The sequence below is a fragment of the Colossoma macropomum genome, unplaced genomic scaffold, assembly GCF_904425465.1.
Source record: "Colossoma macropomum unplaced genomic scaffold, Colossoma_macropomum, whole genome shotgun sequence".
NCBI lineage: Eukaryota > Metazoa > Chordata > Actinopteri > Characiformes > Serrasalmidae > Colossoma > Colossoma macropomum.
This window is the reverse complement of record NW_023494800.1, coordinates 27,706,201-27,724,814: the sequence shown is the minus strand read 5'-3', so window position 1 is coordinate 27,724,814 and position 18,614 is coordinate 27,706,201. Positions and strand designations below refer to the sequence as shown.

The 18,614-nt window shown below is 38.3% G+C and overlaps 1 protein-coding gene across 4 annotated transcripts in view; it reads left to right on the top strand.

Moving 5' to 3' along the window:
• Positions 1 to 18,614, top strand: part of ebf1b (EBF transcription factor 1b) — a 153,627-nt gene that overhangs the window by 115,334 nt on the left and 19,679 nt on the right. For all 4 annotated transcript variants that reach the window (XM_036588170.1, XM_036588167.1, XM_036588171.1 and 1 more), the window contains exons 10-11: positions 4,100 to 4,226; positions 15,173 to 15,261. In XM_036588170.1, coding sequence (XP_036444063.1) covers positions 4,100 to 4,226; positions 15,173 to 15,261 — 216 coding nt within the window. The remainder of the gene's footprint in view (positions 1 to 4,099; positions 4,227 to 15,172; positions 15,262 to 18,614) is intronic.

Here is an 18,614-nt window from a genome sequence, read left to right as displayed (position 1 = left end):
CCTCACTGGTCAATGCATTGGAAACACCTACATTCTACTTGTATTCACTGTGCACTTTATTAGACACACCTAAAGGTCTCTTATAGATCCAATCAGTACTCTAGACCATCAGTTGACATGCACATTTGTCAGTCACCCTCTGTCTCATTTATCATTGGTCAGTTTCTAATAAAATGTGTATAGTGAGTTAAACTATTACACTGCTCTTTTCAAAATCAGTATTAAATGATAGAGTTCAATATCTTATGATGGATTTCATTTCTGTCATTTTAGTAATTCACCCAAATAAGTAGAATTCCACTTCATTTACATTCCTAATGTGGCAAAAAGACAGATACTCAGTTCTAAGCAATGTATGCGTTAGCAGAGTAAGTAGTGCCATCTAGCCAAATGGTCTATTAAATAAAAGCCATCTCACATCATTAAAGATTATTTTAAAACTGCATTTCCTTCATCTGCTTCGCTTCTCTGTCAGCCTAGGCCATTTTGCCTCCAGTAAAATACATTACACGTGATGCTAATATTATGCAGGTGATAAATTCATCGTGCTTGAGCCGTTAGATAGTGTAATACCATAAAAAGCCTTTCATTTGACGTGACATGTCTTTATGTAGGCAAGTGGGCTGCATTTGAAAAACTGGCTAACTGCTCACTAACAGACCATTTAAAGGCATCTAATGTGCTGGTGGCAGCTTATGCTTCAAGCAAATGTGCGTTCACATATACGCACATACTAATGTCTTATATATAACTGCTTTGTAGTTTTTGCTACAAAGGAGGAGTTAGAAGGAGTTCCTCACAAAGTGATGCTCTTTTCATAGCCATCGCCACAGACACAAATTTGTCCCTATTTATTCAGTAAGTCCTTTTGATATTCTCAGGATAAGAGGCAGTTAAATACTGGAGAAATGAGCACATTCTTGACAACACAGGGTGTCTGCAAACCAAGTGTGTGCGTGTGTGTGCACTAGTTATGACAGCATACATCTGGGATACATTTAATGCAATGACTTGCCTCCCTCCCCCTCTAGCTGTTCCTGTGGACGTTATAACCTTTTGACCTCTCTCCCCTAACCCCTTAGTCCCGAAACGAGGGGGCCCACACAAAGCCTCCTGCTCCGTCTTAGCCACTCTACCCATCAGCTATGGATCTGGTTACCACAGATACAGGCTAATGACAGCGAGACAGCTCTGCATGTGCTTGTCATATTTTTGCTTTGCTTACCCAATATCAGTCTTAAAGGGGAATTCCACTCATTTTTCACATTTTATGTATAATTAAATGGATAAGATGTAAACAGTCATTCAGGTTTGATTATGAAGTACTCTGTTTTAGAGAAATTTGCAGGGTCAGAATTGTTCACAGTGTTTAAAGTTCAAAACAGCCTCTAAAAGCTCCCTCACAGAAAGTTATTACATGTTTTGAAAAGATTTAGAAAAGATTTTGACCTAAAACTTTTTTTTTTGTTCAATACATTTATGTCAGAGAGGTTCATGCAGGGTAATTTAAGGCAGAATACTGTCCAAAGAAAACTTTTTCTTTGTTTTTGTTTAGTGTTTTTTTGTTTTTTCAGATTTACGACTATTCATAAACATTACACTCAGAAACTCAGACGACATGTGTAGTGTCACTGATGATGAAATGAAATGAGATGAAATTTGCATATATTTGCATTGTTCCTATCACCACCTCTGTTAAAAAAAAGTCAGTATATTTTTCTACAATTAAACATTTCACATCAAACCACTCTGAAAGACTTTATGGACATCTTAATAATTTAATTATGTAGTAAAATATAAAAAAATAGGTGCAATTCCCCTGTAAGTCAAATTTAAATAGATATTCCTTGCTATTAGTTTTGTCATAGCTTATAGAGGCAGTTAGACACATTAGTCAGCTGGGGGAGGTCAGCAATAGCCCTGATTAGGCCTGGGGGAGTATGTGTACGTGTAGCTTAGTGACATGCTAGTCTGTTTAAGCTGTATTTATGTTAAGGTTTATTTCAAAGGTCACATACTGAGACTTCCAGCTGAAGGTCAAGTTTAGGGACTGGAAAATGTGACTGAGCAATAATTGTGAGAGAGAGAGAGAGAGAGAGAGAGAGAGAGAGAAAGAGAGAGAGAGAGCAATGACCATACTACATACAGTCGTGTGCAAAAGTTTAAATACTCCTTCGCTCTACAGGAAACAAACTTGCATATGCCATTTTTTCTGCAAATTTTATTGCACAATGTTTATTAACTGAGTTAAACATATTGCAAAATAATAAAACATAAAATAGAAAATGTGCAGTAACTTTTGCATAGGCCACTTTTTATGTTTAGTTTTTTTCCTAGTATGTTCAATTCAGCAGATAAACAGTAATCGTGCATTAAAATGTGCAAGGTGTGTGTTAACTTATTTTCACTCAGAAAATCAGCAGAACATGTAATTTGAACATTACAAGCTTTTTTGCAACAATGAGTAATATAGTTGTGTGAGGTAGTCCTGTGCAAGTTTCTATACTAAAAAAAAACAGTAGGAAGCTGTAAGAATGTATTAACTTATTTTCACTCTGAAAATCAAGAAAACATTTTGACTGTGGTGGATAAAATTTTGTAGATTCTAGTCTCTGGAACTGTACTGGAGCGGTGGAGACCATTCTTCCAGAAGATATTCCCTTTGTTGCCATTTGATGATCGAAAGCGCTAATACATTAGTTTAAAATCCCTAATAGATGTTCAGCTGGGTTGGCATCCGGTAACTGCAAAGGCCTTAGCGATCAGTGAGGGTCATGATTAAGGAATCAGTGCTTGACAGCTTGACTAAAAGAATGCTACAGTGTAGTGTCTATCATCTGAGGTTTAAATCTGCAATATGTTTCTAATTAGTCTAAAAGTCTCTCTGGAGGCATACAGACCCCAATGCACCAACACCACCCACCATCAAACCTCTGATACTGATCAACCAGACATACAAACACATAGTACACACCACACACAGTTCAGTCATATTTTTTTCTACTGTTGTTCAGGTTTACTGGTAGCTTTGGCACATGGCCAGCAATAGCATTCCTTGCCTGTGTGATCTAAAGTAGCCACTATTGGAATTGGAACTACTTAATGTCAATATGGCGCACTGTTCTAAATTGTCTTAAAAAGAGCTCTCTGGTTTCAAGACAATATTGTGATGAGACAATAAAATGTTGAAATGAGAGAGAGCTAATGACTTAAGGGGGAATTCCACCATTTTCAAAAAATATTTCTGCATAATTAAATCGCTTAGATCTCAACAGTCAGTTAGAGGGGCTAGATGTGAATTGCTCCAATCTTGAGAAATGCAGTGAGTCAGAATTGTTCACCGCGGTTGTGACAGGAATCAGACATCTGAAGCGTTCAGTGCCTCTAAGAGCTCCCTCAGAGAAAGTTATTATATGAAATGCTTACAGATTTGCTCCCTGATAAATAGTTTTATGTTAGTTTCACTAAAAGGTTTTGCTCTAAAATATATATTAAGAGTTTAGTTACAGAATGCTGTTTATCCATATATGACAATTTTGGATGTAAAGAGCTGGTCTTTAATGCACTTTGTTAACGTGTGTAGTAAAGGTGGTATTAATCATGATATAGCATTGATGTTTCTTGTATGTGCAAAGTCCACTCCCAACAATGTAAAACCCTAAAATAATGGAACAAAACCCAGAAATACTTCTTCACATCCACCTTTTATAGAGAAGCACATGCAGGAGGTTGTTTGGCACAAAGAAAACATATTTTCTATGATTTACCACTATTTTAATATCATAAACATTACAAATAAAACCTTGAAGATTTGTGTAAGTTGTTGACTATGTAATCTCTGGTTCCTGTCACTTCCACTGTAAAGAAATCTGAGACAGTAAGTTTCTCCACAATGAACCATTTCACTGCAAACCACACTGAATGACATTTGTTTGCATCTCAACAGTTGAATTATGCAGAGGTTTTGAAAAATCTACGGAATTCCCTTGTAAGGAACAGAAATGAAACAAGAACATTGTGCAAAACAGACTTACTACTGGCTGTAAACAGATAAGTACATATCTTTCTAACTTCTCTTTCTCTTTTTTTGTCCCTCTAGCTCATCACGCCTCATGCCATTCGGGTTCAGACCCCTCCTCGACACATCCCAGGGGTTGTGGAGGTCACGTTGTCATACAAATCCAAACAGTTCTGCAAAGGCACGCCTGGCAGGTTTATCTACACAGGTAAGCTAACCACAACACAAGTCAAAGTACAGCCGAATATTAGGTTTTGTCATAAGACCCTAAATAATTGAGAACTAAGCAATTTAGGAGCTTTTCTAAAGGGAGGTGCACATTCTAGGACACTGAAAGCTACATTTTAGGTGAATTTTTAACATTATATAAGTATAAACATGCAAGTTACTGCTGGAAACTCATCCGCTTCCTGTAAGACTTTAATACGCACCACTTTGCTGTACCAAGACTCGGCTTCCTGTTTTGAGAGAAAATCTTGGTTTATTTAGATCGAAGACCAAAGTTGTCATTTGTCAGTTTACAGAATCAGAATCAGTTTCTTCATATATGTCATACATAGAGTCAACACTTTTGGTCAAATTAAATGTTTTATTGGTTTGGTTGTTCCACATAACATCCTTTAAATGTTAAATCTGCTATTTTTAGTGGACAATGTATTTGCACTTATATAGAAAATCTATAGAAAATATAAAATGTGCTATAACTTTTGCACAGGCCACATTTGATGTTTTATATTTTTCCCCAGTATGTTAAATTCAGAAAAGAAGCAGTAATTGTGCATTAAAGTGTGTTCTCTGTAGAGGATGTGTACTTATTTTCACTCATAAAAATCAATGTATTTTTAGTGGGTTGCTCAAACTTTTGCATACAATTGTAGACTCATGGATAAGAGGAGGTGATCTTATATCAGTATTTATGCCCTGATGGCCAATCTGCATAAGACCCAATCCAGAAATACTCAGTCGTACCCAGACTGACCTCAGATCAGGCACAGATTAATTCAAATGAAGGAAATGGGGGGGGAGTAGGATTGTATGTGTTTATATTATTAGTCGTTTTGGGTTCCGATTTAGGTCATCTATAATAATTTACATTCTCTGTGTTTATATTATGTCTTGTGACTGTGTTATTTGTAGAAATGACAAACAAGGAGCACACACACTCAGACACAAACTCTGAGTTCAACAGGAGGCTATTGTTTCCTTAATTAGTGTAGATAGAGAGATAGTGACGACCGCTGCTTGTAAAAACTGTTACAATTCAGCTAGAAAAACAGTGAGTGCTTTATTGGCCTGCATCTTGAAGCCATTAAAAAAGGAAAAAACAAACTGTGAAGCTTTCCAGATTGCACACAAACACACATGGATGCAAAAACACAATCACGAATGTCCACGAGCCTCAGCCCAAATGTGAGAGCATGTCCTGCACACTCCTACTGCAGTTCATTGGGAACCATTTAAAAAAAAGTGGAACTCGTCCCAGAACAATTTGTGCAGCTTTTCTAATGAGTACAACTGCGCCTTTCCTTTTTTCTCTGTCTCTTAATTCTGCACTATTCTCAGATGCTTCCATTAAAGGGCCCATATCATGGAAAACTGAATCTCCCTCACTTTATTTTTTAAATAAAGGAGTTTGAAGTAATATGTACACATTATTAAACATTCAAAACGTATGATTCATTACCCAGTCCATACCTTCTATGTATAGAAACTAAGCTCCATTATTCAGCCTATATTGAAGTTCTAAGGAGTGCTTTTTGGATGAGGCACAATACATGGCATCCAATCAAAACAGAGCTTGCTACATAAATAATTCTTAAAGGCACATAAAGAGCCTGTTTAATTGTAAGGGATAAGGACAGAATGGAAAATGAATATGAAAAAAATAATTATGACCATTTTTGCTACATCTCTGTTTCCAAAAAAGTTGAGACAAAATGTAAATGAAAACAAAGTGCAATGATGAGAAAATAATTTACACCCTATATTTAATTCAAAATAGTACAAAGACCACATATCAAATGTTAAAGCTGTGAAATGTTATTGTTTTTTGAAAAAAATGCCCATTTTGAATTTAATGCCAGCAACACATTTCAAAAATGTTGGGACAGGGCAACAAAAGACTGATAAGTTTTGTAATGCTAAAAAAAACACCTGGTGGTAAGCTGGAAGCAGATCAGTGACATGATAGGGTATAAAAAGAGCATCCACGAGAGGCTGAGTCTTTCAGAAGTAGAGATGGGGAGGGGTTCACCACTCTGTGAAAGACTGTGTGAGCAAGTAGTGAAACAAGTCAAGAATACTGTTTCTCAACATAAAATAGCAAAGAACTTAGGGATTTCATCATCTGCGGTACATAATATCATTAAAAGATTCAGAGAATCCAGAAAAATCTCTGTATGCAAGGGACAAGGCCAAAAACCAGTATTGGCTAGCTGTGATCTTTGGGCCCTCAGACAACACTACATTAAAAACAGAAATGATTCTGCAGTAGAAATCGCTACATGGGCTCACTTTCGAAAACCACAAAAAAGTTGTGAACACAGTTTGTAGCTGCATCCACAAATGCAAGATAAACTTTATTATGCAAAGAAGAAACCAAAGTTTTGTTGAAGTTTTTTTTTTGGAAATCATGGATGCCGCATGCTCTGGGCTAAAGACCACCCGGCTTGTTATCAGCACACGAAGGCAGCATTCATGATGGTATAGAGGTGCATTAGTACACATGGCATGAGTGACTTGCACAATGCCAAAGAATGTATACAGGTTTTGGAGCAGCATGCGTTGCTGTCCACACAACGTCTTTTTCAGGGAATGCCTTGCTTGTTTCAGTAAGACATTTCCAAACCACATTCTGCATGTGTTACAACAGCATTGCTCTGTAATAAAAGAGTCTGAGTGCTAAACTTGCCTGCCTGCAGTCCAGACCTGTCACACTTTAAAAACATTTGGCACATTATGAAATTAAAAAAATACGACAAAGTACACCACGAACTGTTGAGCAGTTGAAATCCTGTATCAAGCAGGAACAGGAAAACATTTCACTTTTAAAACTACTGCAGTTTGCCTCCTCAGTTCCCAAACGTGTGTTGTTAAAAGAAGAGGTGATTTACAGTAGTAAACATACCCCTGTCCCAACTTTTTTGTAATGTGTTGCTGGCATCAGATTTAAAATAGGCATATATTTAAAAAAAAAATGTTCTCAGTTTAAACATTTGATATGTTTGATATACTATTTTTAATTAAATATAGGGTTTACATGATTGATGATCATTACATACTGTTTTTATTCACATTTTGCACAGCATCCCAACTTTTTGGAAACAGGGTTAGTAAGTAAGTAAGTAATCAGGGTTGTAAGTAAAATCACAAAAATGGACCTCAAGGGGAATAAAATACAAGAAAAATGTGGGATTGACCTACCCTTCGTATATAAAAATTATTGTATAGAGATGTTTACTCACTGTGCAAGAGGCAGCCTAATCAAGATCACACTCATCACAACACCAGCCCCCCACGAATGCCCACATCCACAAGTTCAAAGGTCAAGGCCTAAAAGCTCATTAGCTAACTTCATAATGTTTTCTTTGTGAAAGTTTGTGTTTGTCTGCGGGTGTTAAGTCATTGGGGTTTGCCCCTCACAGCCACACGAGCATGCCAGCACACTTGAAAGTCATTTAGAACCAAATACCATTTTGATTTTCGCTCTTTGGTTTGGCTTTTTGATTTGACTTAAGACTGTGTTGTTTTTATGTAAAGACCTAAGTCATGTGATTTTCAAGATCATAGAATAGTAGGCATTGTCTTAAATGGAAGCTTCATTTGGGTGTTTTGTTCCCTCACTTTTTTTGCCTCCCTTCAGTTTACTCTTTTAAAATAGAGGTTCCTAAGTGGTTGTTAATTAAGTGAAAATAAGTTAACACATCCTCTACAGGGAATAAACTTAAGTATGGCAGTTTTTCTTCAAATTTTGCTGCACAACTTCTATGTATTTGCTGAGTTTAACATATTGGAAAAAAAATATATATAACATATAAAATGTGACAACTTTTGCACAGGCCACATTTTATGTTTTATTGTTTTCCAATATAGTAAATTCGGCAAATATAAGTATTAGTTTATGAAATTAGTTTAGTGTATGTTTTCTGTAGAGGATGTATTAACTTATTTTCACTTAGAAAATCAGCAAAACGTCATTTGACCAGAGGTGCCCAAACTTTTTCATATGACTGTGCACTCTTAAAATCATTACAAAGAAGGGCCACAAAAGGTGCTTTGCACAATGCCACAGAAAAACCTCTTTCGGCATCACTCACAGAACCATTTGTGGCATTTTTGAAAGTGTAGCTCAGGGCAGAATCCATCCTAAGGCTGGTCCTGTGAGTACCTTGTTCTAACCTATCCCTTTTTAAATACTCTATCGCCTCAAATTATATTGGCCTAGGCCTCTTAAATGAGCAGAAACTCCAATGCCCTGCATCATCTCAGTTCTTTTCTCAGTAAGACTTATGCTTGGTGACTAGCAAAAGTGGCAGCTGGCCTTGGCATGCCTAGCACCCAGTGGACAGCTGGCAAGGCTAATCAGCCACTGTTGGCGAACTGCGCTAGCTGCAGCTATTAGCGTAGCACACTAGCAGCTCCACGGGCCTAATTAAATCAATACAGGCAGAGCCACGGACACCTCCTGCCAGGTCCCAGGTAGGCGCTAATCAATGGCTACCTGGAAACTGCCAGTGCTACGTCAGGTTCTGTACCCTGCAAAATCAGTCAAGCAGAAGAAAGAAGAAGAGAGGAGAATTATGGGAGATGAAATGGAAGAGTGTGAGGGTTACTATTACATGTAGTACAAGTAAGGCAGTTGATTTCAGACAGCTCTTTAAATATATTATACCAGTTTATTGCATACAGTATAATTCTTACAAACCACTCCCAGTGCTCTGATGCTTTTTCTTTCTTTCTTTCTTTCTTTCTTTCTTTCTTTCTTTCTTTTCTTTGTTTTTTCTTTCCCTGTTTTTCTCTCTCTGGTTTTGTCTTGGTTGTAAAGGGTACACTGTACCTAATACATCTCCTATAATTGACAGTGGAGGTGCCCTGTCACTCGTGAAGCTAAATGTCAGTGCTGGGTGTTTGTAAAGAGGAAGTGTGAAGAAGCAATCAATAAACCAATACCTACAAAGACAAACCTTGCTTGTGCTGCAACTTCAGGTAGGATTAGGGTTAGAAATCTAACGAATCTGATTTATGCATAACATGATGAAGATATATGACTATATAATGTAAAAACTGTTGGTAATGTCATGAATGAGCCTCTTCAGCTCTCCTTCTTACCACTCCTACTGTCAATGCCCATGCTTTAAAGAGAACAGCACTCATGGTGAGCTGTTCTGTGGAAAATATGTCTGGGTTTGCAAAGGATTATTGGTTGATTGGTTGATGAAAGCTCAGTGAAAGCACACACATTTGTACACGCATAATATTATCGTTTTATTAAAACCTCATTAAAAAACTTTATTAAAAACTCCATTTTCTTTGTTTTTTTTTTCATTTCATGCAGCAAAGTCACTTTTAGTAAGAAAATAATCTTATTGAAATAAGTAAACTGCACTAGAATGATAAAACTGGAGATCTGAGAAGATTTAATGGGCTGATGAGTCTAAATTGGCATTACTTGGAGAGAAGTATAAAATGCAGCCAAAGTTCTAAGAAATTTGGAGGTTTGGAAAAATATCCCTTCACATTTCTTTGAAAAACTGAATGCAACAAATGGGACCTGAAAGGCTAGGTGGAGATGCTGAAATATTTAATATCATACTGAGTCATTAAGGTTTAGTCATTTTGAAAATGCCAGTTAGCCTTTTCGCTTTGTGAAAATTTCATGATGAGTGCACCAATAGTATTGGTCCAAAATAACCTGGAATAAAATGTTTTTACAGTAACTTACATTCAAAGTTCACATTCACAGTATTTTTTCACCTTTACAGTTAGGTTTTATTCTGGTAGCGACAATAAATATACACACATACACATATTTGTGTGCATGTGTACATTATGTATCTAGGCTTCACATTATTAGCTGTTATGACCACTGTAGATATTCAGTAGAAGTGTTTGTCTAACAAGTGAAATAGGAGTCATGTCCTGAAGACAAATGTTAAATATTACATAGCATCACATTTAGCGTAGAGCGACATTACATTGCAGAACAGACTCACTACCTCCCCCTTTCACACCGAATCTCTGCTGACAAGCCTTGCATCATAAAGATAACACATTCTTACTGTATTAGAGACAGAGAAGGAGAGGCAAGATATAAGAATAAGATTGTTCTCTATTGATCCTAAAGTGGGGTGGCTTGGGGAAAAAAATAACTCATCTATAATAAGGAGGGAAGAATGAAGCAATAATTCAGAGGTATCGAGCGCCGCACTGGTGCATGAATCGATCCCCCTGAGCCCTCGCCTTGAGATCACACCTGGAAGGGGAGGGGGTGGACACCCTCCAGAAAAGAGCGAGTGCTGAACACTACATTCCCTTCGTTACTGCGCCGTTGTATGGCAGGATATCTGGAGCCAAAGGCAAGCAGGGAAAATAAAGGAAGGGGTGTTCTAGTTAAAATGTTTTATAGTTATTGAATGACGTTATGAAGGATGGCCAACTGGAGGAATTTAACTTATTGTAGCAAAATTAGGCGAGTGAGCTAATCAATTGGCCTGATCACTTAAAGAGGAAGTGACTAGGGTTGTGGCCCAGTGGAGGTGCAATAGTTAGAACATAGAACATTCTTCATATACCTAGACTGCACATATTAAAAAAACGAACATTAAAACACTATGGAATAGAGCGCTAGGTGTCTTAGTCAGATGTTATTCTACAGTATGCCAGGCTAGAGTCAAAGTTAAGGACAAAGAAAGATAGAGCCAACATTTTATAGGTGTTGATGACATTGAGAATAACCATCTGAGGAACCTTAAATTATGATGGTGAAATTTAGCTGGCTGGGCCCCTCGGTTGACGTGATCATTTAAAGAGACTAAAGTTAGGACATTCATAAACCTAGAAAATAGTTGAATATTTTTGCTCTAATAGACAACGTATGTGCATCTGTACTTGTGTTTTGAAGGAGCTGGCTGATTTGCCATACACTCATTTTCTGTTCTGCCCATTTTTAATGGTGGGTCTTGCCTTCTTCCCCTTCCCCCTCCTCCTCTATTCCTTCTTCCTCTACTCACACCATCCTCCCCTCCAGGTCATTATTGTGAAATATGATGAGGCCTGCATCTGCCCTCATGAAATTTCAATGAGCATTGATCTGTGTGATTGCAAGAGATCTCTCACAATGTGGTCAGAGAGAGAGAGAGAGAGAGAGAGAGAGAGAGAGAGAGAGAGACATGGGTAGCCTATTTGCTCATTAATTTATTGCTGAGGTAATTCCAGTCATATCAATTTGACATTTTCCAAGACACCAGCCAGTAGTTTTGTGCTGGTAATTTTAGTAATTTTATTCCACTGGAACTGTCCATTAATGCCATGTTCTTTTTTGTGAAACCTTAACAAACTGCTAATGACTAAATCGGCTGTGAATCTAGCCTGACATTCTCAACTTATCACGTGCCCTTAAGTGCTTCTTAAGAATACAAACCATCAGCAAATTTCTTCTTCAGTTTCTACTGCTGAAAACAGTTTGGCATTTCCTCTCACAGTGATTAACGCCATAATTGCACTGAAAAAAACAGAACTAAAAACTATACCTGAAGCTAATTTCCATTAAGATTTTCTTTTTGTTTTTTGCAGTAGAGCTCTTTCAGTACTGTGAAGCTAACAATGCTAGCTTATTCTGCTTGTGGTTTCTTGCAAACCCTGTTGAGGTCCATTTTGTTTCAGTTCAAACAATTACTGAGATGAACTGGACTTTCATTCAGTTCAGACAAGCTAAATTTCAGTTCATGAAATTCACTCAGTTCCCCATCTAAAACACCTGCTTAGAAATGTATGAATGAATATAAAGAGTGAATTGAGTTTCAGCTGTCAATTTCATCAATAATTAGAAGAAAGCTGAGGTGAAGCTTTGAAGTTGCTACCGCACAAACACAATGCTATGGTTTTTGAGTCCTGTTAGAACTGATAATATTGCTAAAACTCATTGATAGGCTTACTAATGTGGTAAATTTGACAAGGAAGTAGTGTAAATGCTAGCTTGTTATCCTCCCTTAGCTAATCCCTGCTGTAATGTCACATTTAGCTGTGCCGAGTTAGCATATAACTTTACACAGTTGGTATAAGTCCAGCTTGGCCCCGAATGCTATTTTGGGGCATTTAACCGCTAATGCTGCCCAGGGAGAATGATAAACCAACATCCTTGAGCAAATTGAAGCCATGTGGCAGTACGAAGAAAACAATAAAAAAGTTTGAAGGAGCGGAGCTAGGCCAAGTTATAAATACTTGCGGTGTGGTTAGCACTTGTTTCACATGTAGCAAATATTGTACAGGGCTACAGTGAACGTTTAGGCCAAAACAGTCCCACTTCCCCATTTTTGTTAGGGTTGTTTTTAATGCAAAGGGTTTATTTAAGGAGATGATGGTGTTTGTGCCATTCTGGTCTGTTTTAAATTCTCTTCCTTTAGAGAAGATAAACTATATCTATACCATGTAAACTATGCACAATTTTAAAAATGTAGTCCACACCTCAGCATTATCGTCACTATGCTGCATGCTTGACCTCTAAAGTAATTTAAAATGTCAGTGGATTTACTTGTGGCCCAGCTTTGCTGTATGTGAGTTGTCCGTGTTGGAAGTAGAGTAACGGTTGGATCTTATCTAAGAAATCCATAATGTAATTCTGTAAACCTTGCTTGTTTTACCACTACTTTACTTAGACCTGGATTAATCTGCTGTTTCTCTCTCTATCTCTCTCCTCTCTATCTCTCCTCTCACTTTTTCTCTTTCTCACTGTCTTTTTCTCTCTTGCTCATCTTTTTCTTTCTCTTCTTTCTTTCTCACTTTCTCTCTCCCTCTCTCTCATCTCTTTCATCTCTCTTGTCGCTCTCACTTTTTCTCTGTTTGGATCTGTTTTTTTGTCTCTTCTTCTCTTCTTTCATTCTCTTCTCTTTCCCTTTCTATCATTCTGTCATTCTCTCCTCTCCCCCATTTCTCTCTTCCTTACCCTCACTTTTCTCTTATCTCTTTCTTCTGTCTCTTCCCTCTTTCTGCCTTCTCTCTTTTTATTTCTTTCTCTCTCTATTCTGACTCTCTGAATCCTTTCTTTCTGAATCCCCCCCTTCTTTCTCTCTCTCTTTCTCTCTCTCTCTGACCTTAGTAAGTGAATGTTTTCCCCAGGCTGAGTGAGACAATTGGGTGCAATGTAGAAATCAATGGCAATAAGAGTAGAGCAAACTAGTTCTGACATCTATGAGCCATGTGACTGTTTCACAGAGAGCTAGCCCATCAATCTCCATATTCAGCATATTAACACACACACAAACACATGCACATACACACACAAACAGCCCCTCACCCAAGATATCAAAGTGCTGCCATTTTAAATGTGATGAATTATTATAAGGTAGTTGATCCACAGATGCAAAGTGCAAAAAAGTGGACTTTCAGGCTGATGTAAATCATATCTTGCCTGAATGACACCTACTCAAGTTTCCTTCCCTTTGTAGCAGACCACATACTAACTTCATTAGTACTTCATAAGAATTCACTGAGCTGTGACCATCTGCTCCAACTGACAGGAAAGCACCCAACTCCACTCTCCCTCTGTGACCCATCAACCCATAACACTCACTCACACACACACCATCCAAACCACTTTCTCATTTTCTCTTCCTCTTTTCTCTCCATCTTCATGCTCCATGCTTGGCAAAAGCTGTGGAGGAGAGGCTTAGTTGAGGCCCCCTGTATGCTTCACTAAATACCATGTTGTTTTTTTATCAAGATTTCATTTTATGGCTTCAGACGGTTTTTATATTGTGAGCAGGTGGAGGGACAATGCACAAGTAAGCGCAGTGCTGAGGCTCAATTGAATAAGCACAATCACAGTTTCTGGATTAGTGATGGACCTGATCATAACATAATTTCTTTATAGGTTCCTTTATAGATTCGTTTATATAGACTTGCCCTGTGTAGTGTAGTGTGGTGAGAATACGCACTAGAACTGGTGTGGGAAAGTGTGGAATATCGCTGCAGTTTAAAATCTTCAAAATTTCAAAAAAGGCCAGATATCATTACTACTAGGAAGCCAAAAAGCACATCTGTATGTGAGTTTACTAGCACTCAGGATTTCTTTGTCACCGCAGGGGACAGGCAGTGGTTGGATGTCTAATGTGTTTCTATAATGCATACACAACAAATAACATATTAAATGTTAGGTTTCGGTCTGGACGGCCCTTTAACTGACTTGAGTATTACATTTTTGCTAAAGCCAAAGGAACGGCCAGCTGGATGTCCTTTCCATCCCATCTGCCCTTGCTAGTGAAGCCCCACACGGGAACCGCTACATTTGGCTGACCACATTTTAGTTTTACAATAGCAAAGTTTTAAAATATTGCTACAAGTGTATCTTCTGTTAATAAACTTATGTCTAGTCCTATAGCACTGTCACTCTGTTTCAAATTTCAAAGATCTTGTCCAAAAGTAGAACAGTCTTCACGCTAAAACATAGATTGGCCTTAAATGGTTCTTATAGAAGCTTTTAAAGAGTAGGCTTTTAAAAACAAAGCACTGCTGCAAATGAGTCTGCATCCATTATTTTTTTCCACTTCCATTTGCTCTCTATTATTGAAGCAACTTTTGTCAGGTAGCTTATAAATCTTCCTCCCGACCTTAACCTTCTGACTGATGGGATTTTTCCTGTTTCTGACAAGATAAAGACTTAGCGCATAGTAATTGCTGCACAAAATGCAACATGGAACGTCCCTTAAAATCCTCAAAATCCTTAAAATATCAAGATTACCATACTATATGTGCCTTTTGCACTTAGCGTTCGATAAATATGGGCAATCTTAGGAATATACAATGATTTCCATTAGAACAATTGTACATTTCAGTGTCACTTTCTCCTGTCGTAACTTGATTTGTCGCAGTGTGATTCGGCCAAAAAAAAACATTTTAGAACAAACACTTTAGACTTGATTGTGTATTTTCATCTTTCAGCCCTGAATGAGCCCACCATCGACTATGGTTTCCAGCGGTTACAGAAGGTCATTCCTCGGCATCCTGGAGACCCAGAGCGCTTGCCAAAGGTATGGTCTTTTTGTAGCACTCCTGCCACACCGTTATACACTGCCAGCTTATTAATGGCCAGAACCTGCACTGATTGGCCATTTAATCAGGTACATCTACAATAGAGGTCCACTTTGTAGGTAAACAGTTACTGACTGTAGCCTTACTTTGCTGCATTGTTTATCAGCCCCCTCTACCTGGCTGCTGGTCATATGATGGTCCCTTGACCTTGATGGAAAGGGTAGAGGGGGGCTGACAGTCGAGTCAGTAATTGTAAACCTACAAAATGCACCTATGCATCTTATGCATACGGATACATTTTATGACAACAAACTTAATCAATTGCCTTTTAGGTTCTTTTTGATCACTAAGAAGATTGTTACGGGGATCTTAGTTGACAGCTAAAAAGCTAGCAGTCTTAGCAAGAAGCCATGTTGGGTGGGCTAGGTCACAACCTCATGCTCACATATTGTACAGCTGTGCTTGTTTCAGGACTTTTGCCTTCATGTATATTAAGTGCTTCCAGATCGTCTTGATTTAGCACAAGGCGCTGACATCAAAGTGCTCATTGTCACTTATAAAGGACTAAGATGGCTGAGTGCTCGCTCTTATGTCATTATGGGCCTTGTGATGAGCCTCATGTGGTAATGATTTCTGTGCTTGGATCGTCATTAGCAATTGTTGCTACAGCGCAAGGAGAGTTGCATCATTGAAGCAGCTTGCGTTGGGGTGTTCCTGTTGGGTGTGTGTGTGTGTGTGTGTGTTGGATGAGGATTGTTATTGAGGTCCAGTGCATTGCTGTTAATACATTGAGCAATAAGTACTACAAAACAATAAATGGCTAACCTTAGCTTTTTTTCAGGACAGAAATATTTTTGCATATGCACTATATGGACAAAAGTATAGGGACACACCTCTTAATTATTTAATTCTGGTGTTTTATTCAGTCCCCTTGCCACAGGTGTATAAAAGCACCTAGCCATGCAGTCTGCCTTTACAAACATTTGTGAAAGAATGGGTTGTTCTAAAGACCTCCCTGAGTTTGCGTGTGGTACTGTAATAAGATACCACCGTTGCAACAAGTCGGTTCATGAAATGTCTTCCCTCCGAGATGTTTCACAATCGACTCTGAGTGGTTTTATTGAAAAGTGGAAGCGTTTAGAAACCACAGCAACTCAGCCACAAAGTGACAGACCACGTAAAGTTAGAGAGCAGGGTCGCTGAGTGCTGAGGTGCATAAAAGTCATCAATGCTCTGCTGACTCAATAACTGCAGAGTTCCAAACCTCCTCTGGCATTAACATCAGCACAAAAACTGCACCAGGAGCTTCACAGCACGGGTTTCCATGGCCGAGCAGCTGCATGCAAGCCTTATATCACCAAGAACAGTGCCAAGCGGCGGGTGGATTGGTATAAAGCACACCTCCACTGGACTCTGAAGCAGTGGAAATTCTGTATTCGGTGGAGTGACAAATTAGCTTATCAATCTGGAAGTCTGATGGATGAGTCTGAGAGAACATTACCTGCTTGACTGCATTGTGCCAAGTGTAAAGTTTGGTGGAGGAGGGATAATGCTGTGGGGTTGTTTTTCAGGGGTTGGCCTAGAACCCTTAGTTCCAGTGAAGGGAAATATTAATGCTTCAGCATACCAAGACATTTTGGACAATTGTATGCTTCTAACTTTGTGGGAACAGTTTTGGAAAGGCTCTTTTCTTTTCCAGCATGGCAGAAAAATCCCACAGACACACTGCAAAATCTTGTAGAAAGCTTCCCAGAAGAGTGGATAGCTGCAAAGGGGGGAACTAATGCCTGTGGATTTAGAATGAGATGATGTAAAATCTCCTGTTGGTGTAATGTGTTGGTGTCCCAGTACTATTGTCCATATGATGTATATAATAGATATAGGACATATTGATTATATTTACTTACATATATGTAATACATATGGGACATATTGTTATGTATAGGTACTTAATAATAATATTGGACCGTTTCTATTGGTCCATTCGTCATGAAATTAAATAAATGGATTTTTCAAAGCAAAAAAATAAAAAACAACAAAAATGGAGTTGCAAGGTTTTTGTGCGACGGTGACAATATGTGTAAAACATATGAGACGTGTTATCACATAGAGGTACTTGCATATATGTAGAAAAATTTGAGACACGTATGATCCCTATGTCCTGATATTATAAAGAATCCAACCTCTGTGTGTTTATATGCTACAAACTGCTGTTGTGGGTGTAACAGGTATACAGTGCATTATGTCTTCTGCTGGGGTTTCACACACACTCCTGACCCTCTGTTTGGACAGTTTTCTCAAATTATTTGGAGAGTGTCTCACATGGCCCTGCTCTAATGAACTAATTCAGCTTTCTGGCTCTGCTGATAGAGAAGAGAGCCACCCTGGTACTACAGCAGACTTACACAATGATTTTCACATCGTTATCTTGTATTAACCCCCCCCACACACACACACACACACGTACACACACACACACACACCCAACAGAACCAAGTCATTCATCGCAATTAGGCCCAGCAGAGCTCAATGTCACATCCATTGAGGATGTATAGATTTTCCTCTCATGGCTGCACTTAACTTGTTTGTGCGCGTGTTCAGTCATAAGTGATGTCTGAAGCTTGTGTGAACACTCGGCAAGGCTTGATGTGGAATGTGTGAGTGAGTGTTTTCTACTTAATCATACTCACACACTGTTTCTAAAAGCTTGGCCAATGGCTAGTTTGAGTACAGGTTGCTGTCTAATGGGAATAGAGCTGGGAATCAGTATTCAATACTTTATCAGTACTACCAGGTATTGAAAAGTTCCTTGTCATTTAGTACCGAATTTCAATACCTAAGTAGACTGAGCATCTCTGAGCCGATAAACTTGCTTGTACCACAATCTAGACTGCTGGTTGGCTGTTTAAATTGTAGTTCATATGCATGTCATTAACATTAGCTCTTCTTGATTAGTCTATAATCCATTGCAGTCATTCCATATAACCACTTTACTGGATATCATTTTATACTTATTTCTCATCTCAGTCAAACTGAATGTTGAACCATGTCCAGCCCTAAATGGGGCATGTGTTTATCACAGCTGATCTATTCATGCTCCATCCACAAATGCATTCTTTCAGTGTTTCAGCATAATGCAGCATCTGTGAACAAACATTGTAGCAGTTGGTTATGATAATATTTTTATTAAACCGAGTTTTGCATTGCAATTTCTCATTGGGGTAAATGGGATTTTTGTCAACATTCTATAAAGCTTGTCCAATCTTCTACTAAAAGCTACATAACAGTACATCTGTGGGCGGAGCAGGGCTGAGTCTATTAGCTGGTAAAATCCATGTGGTGAATGTAGGTA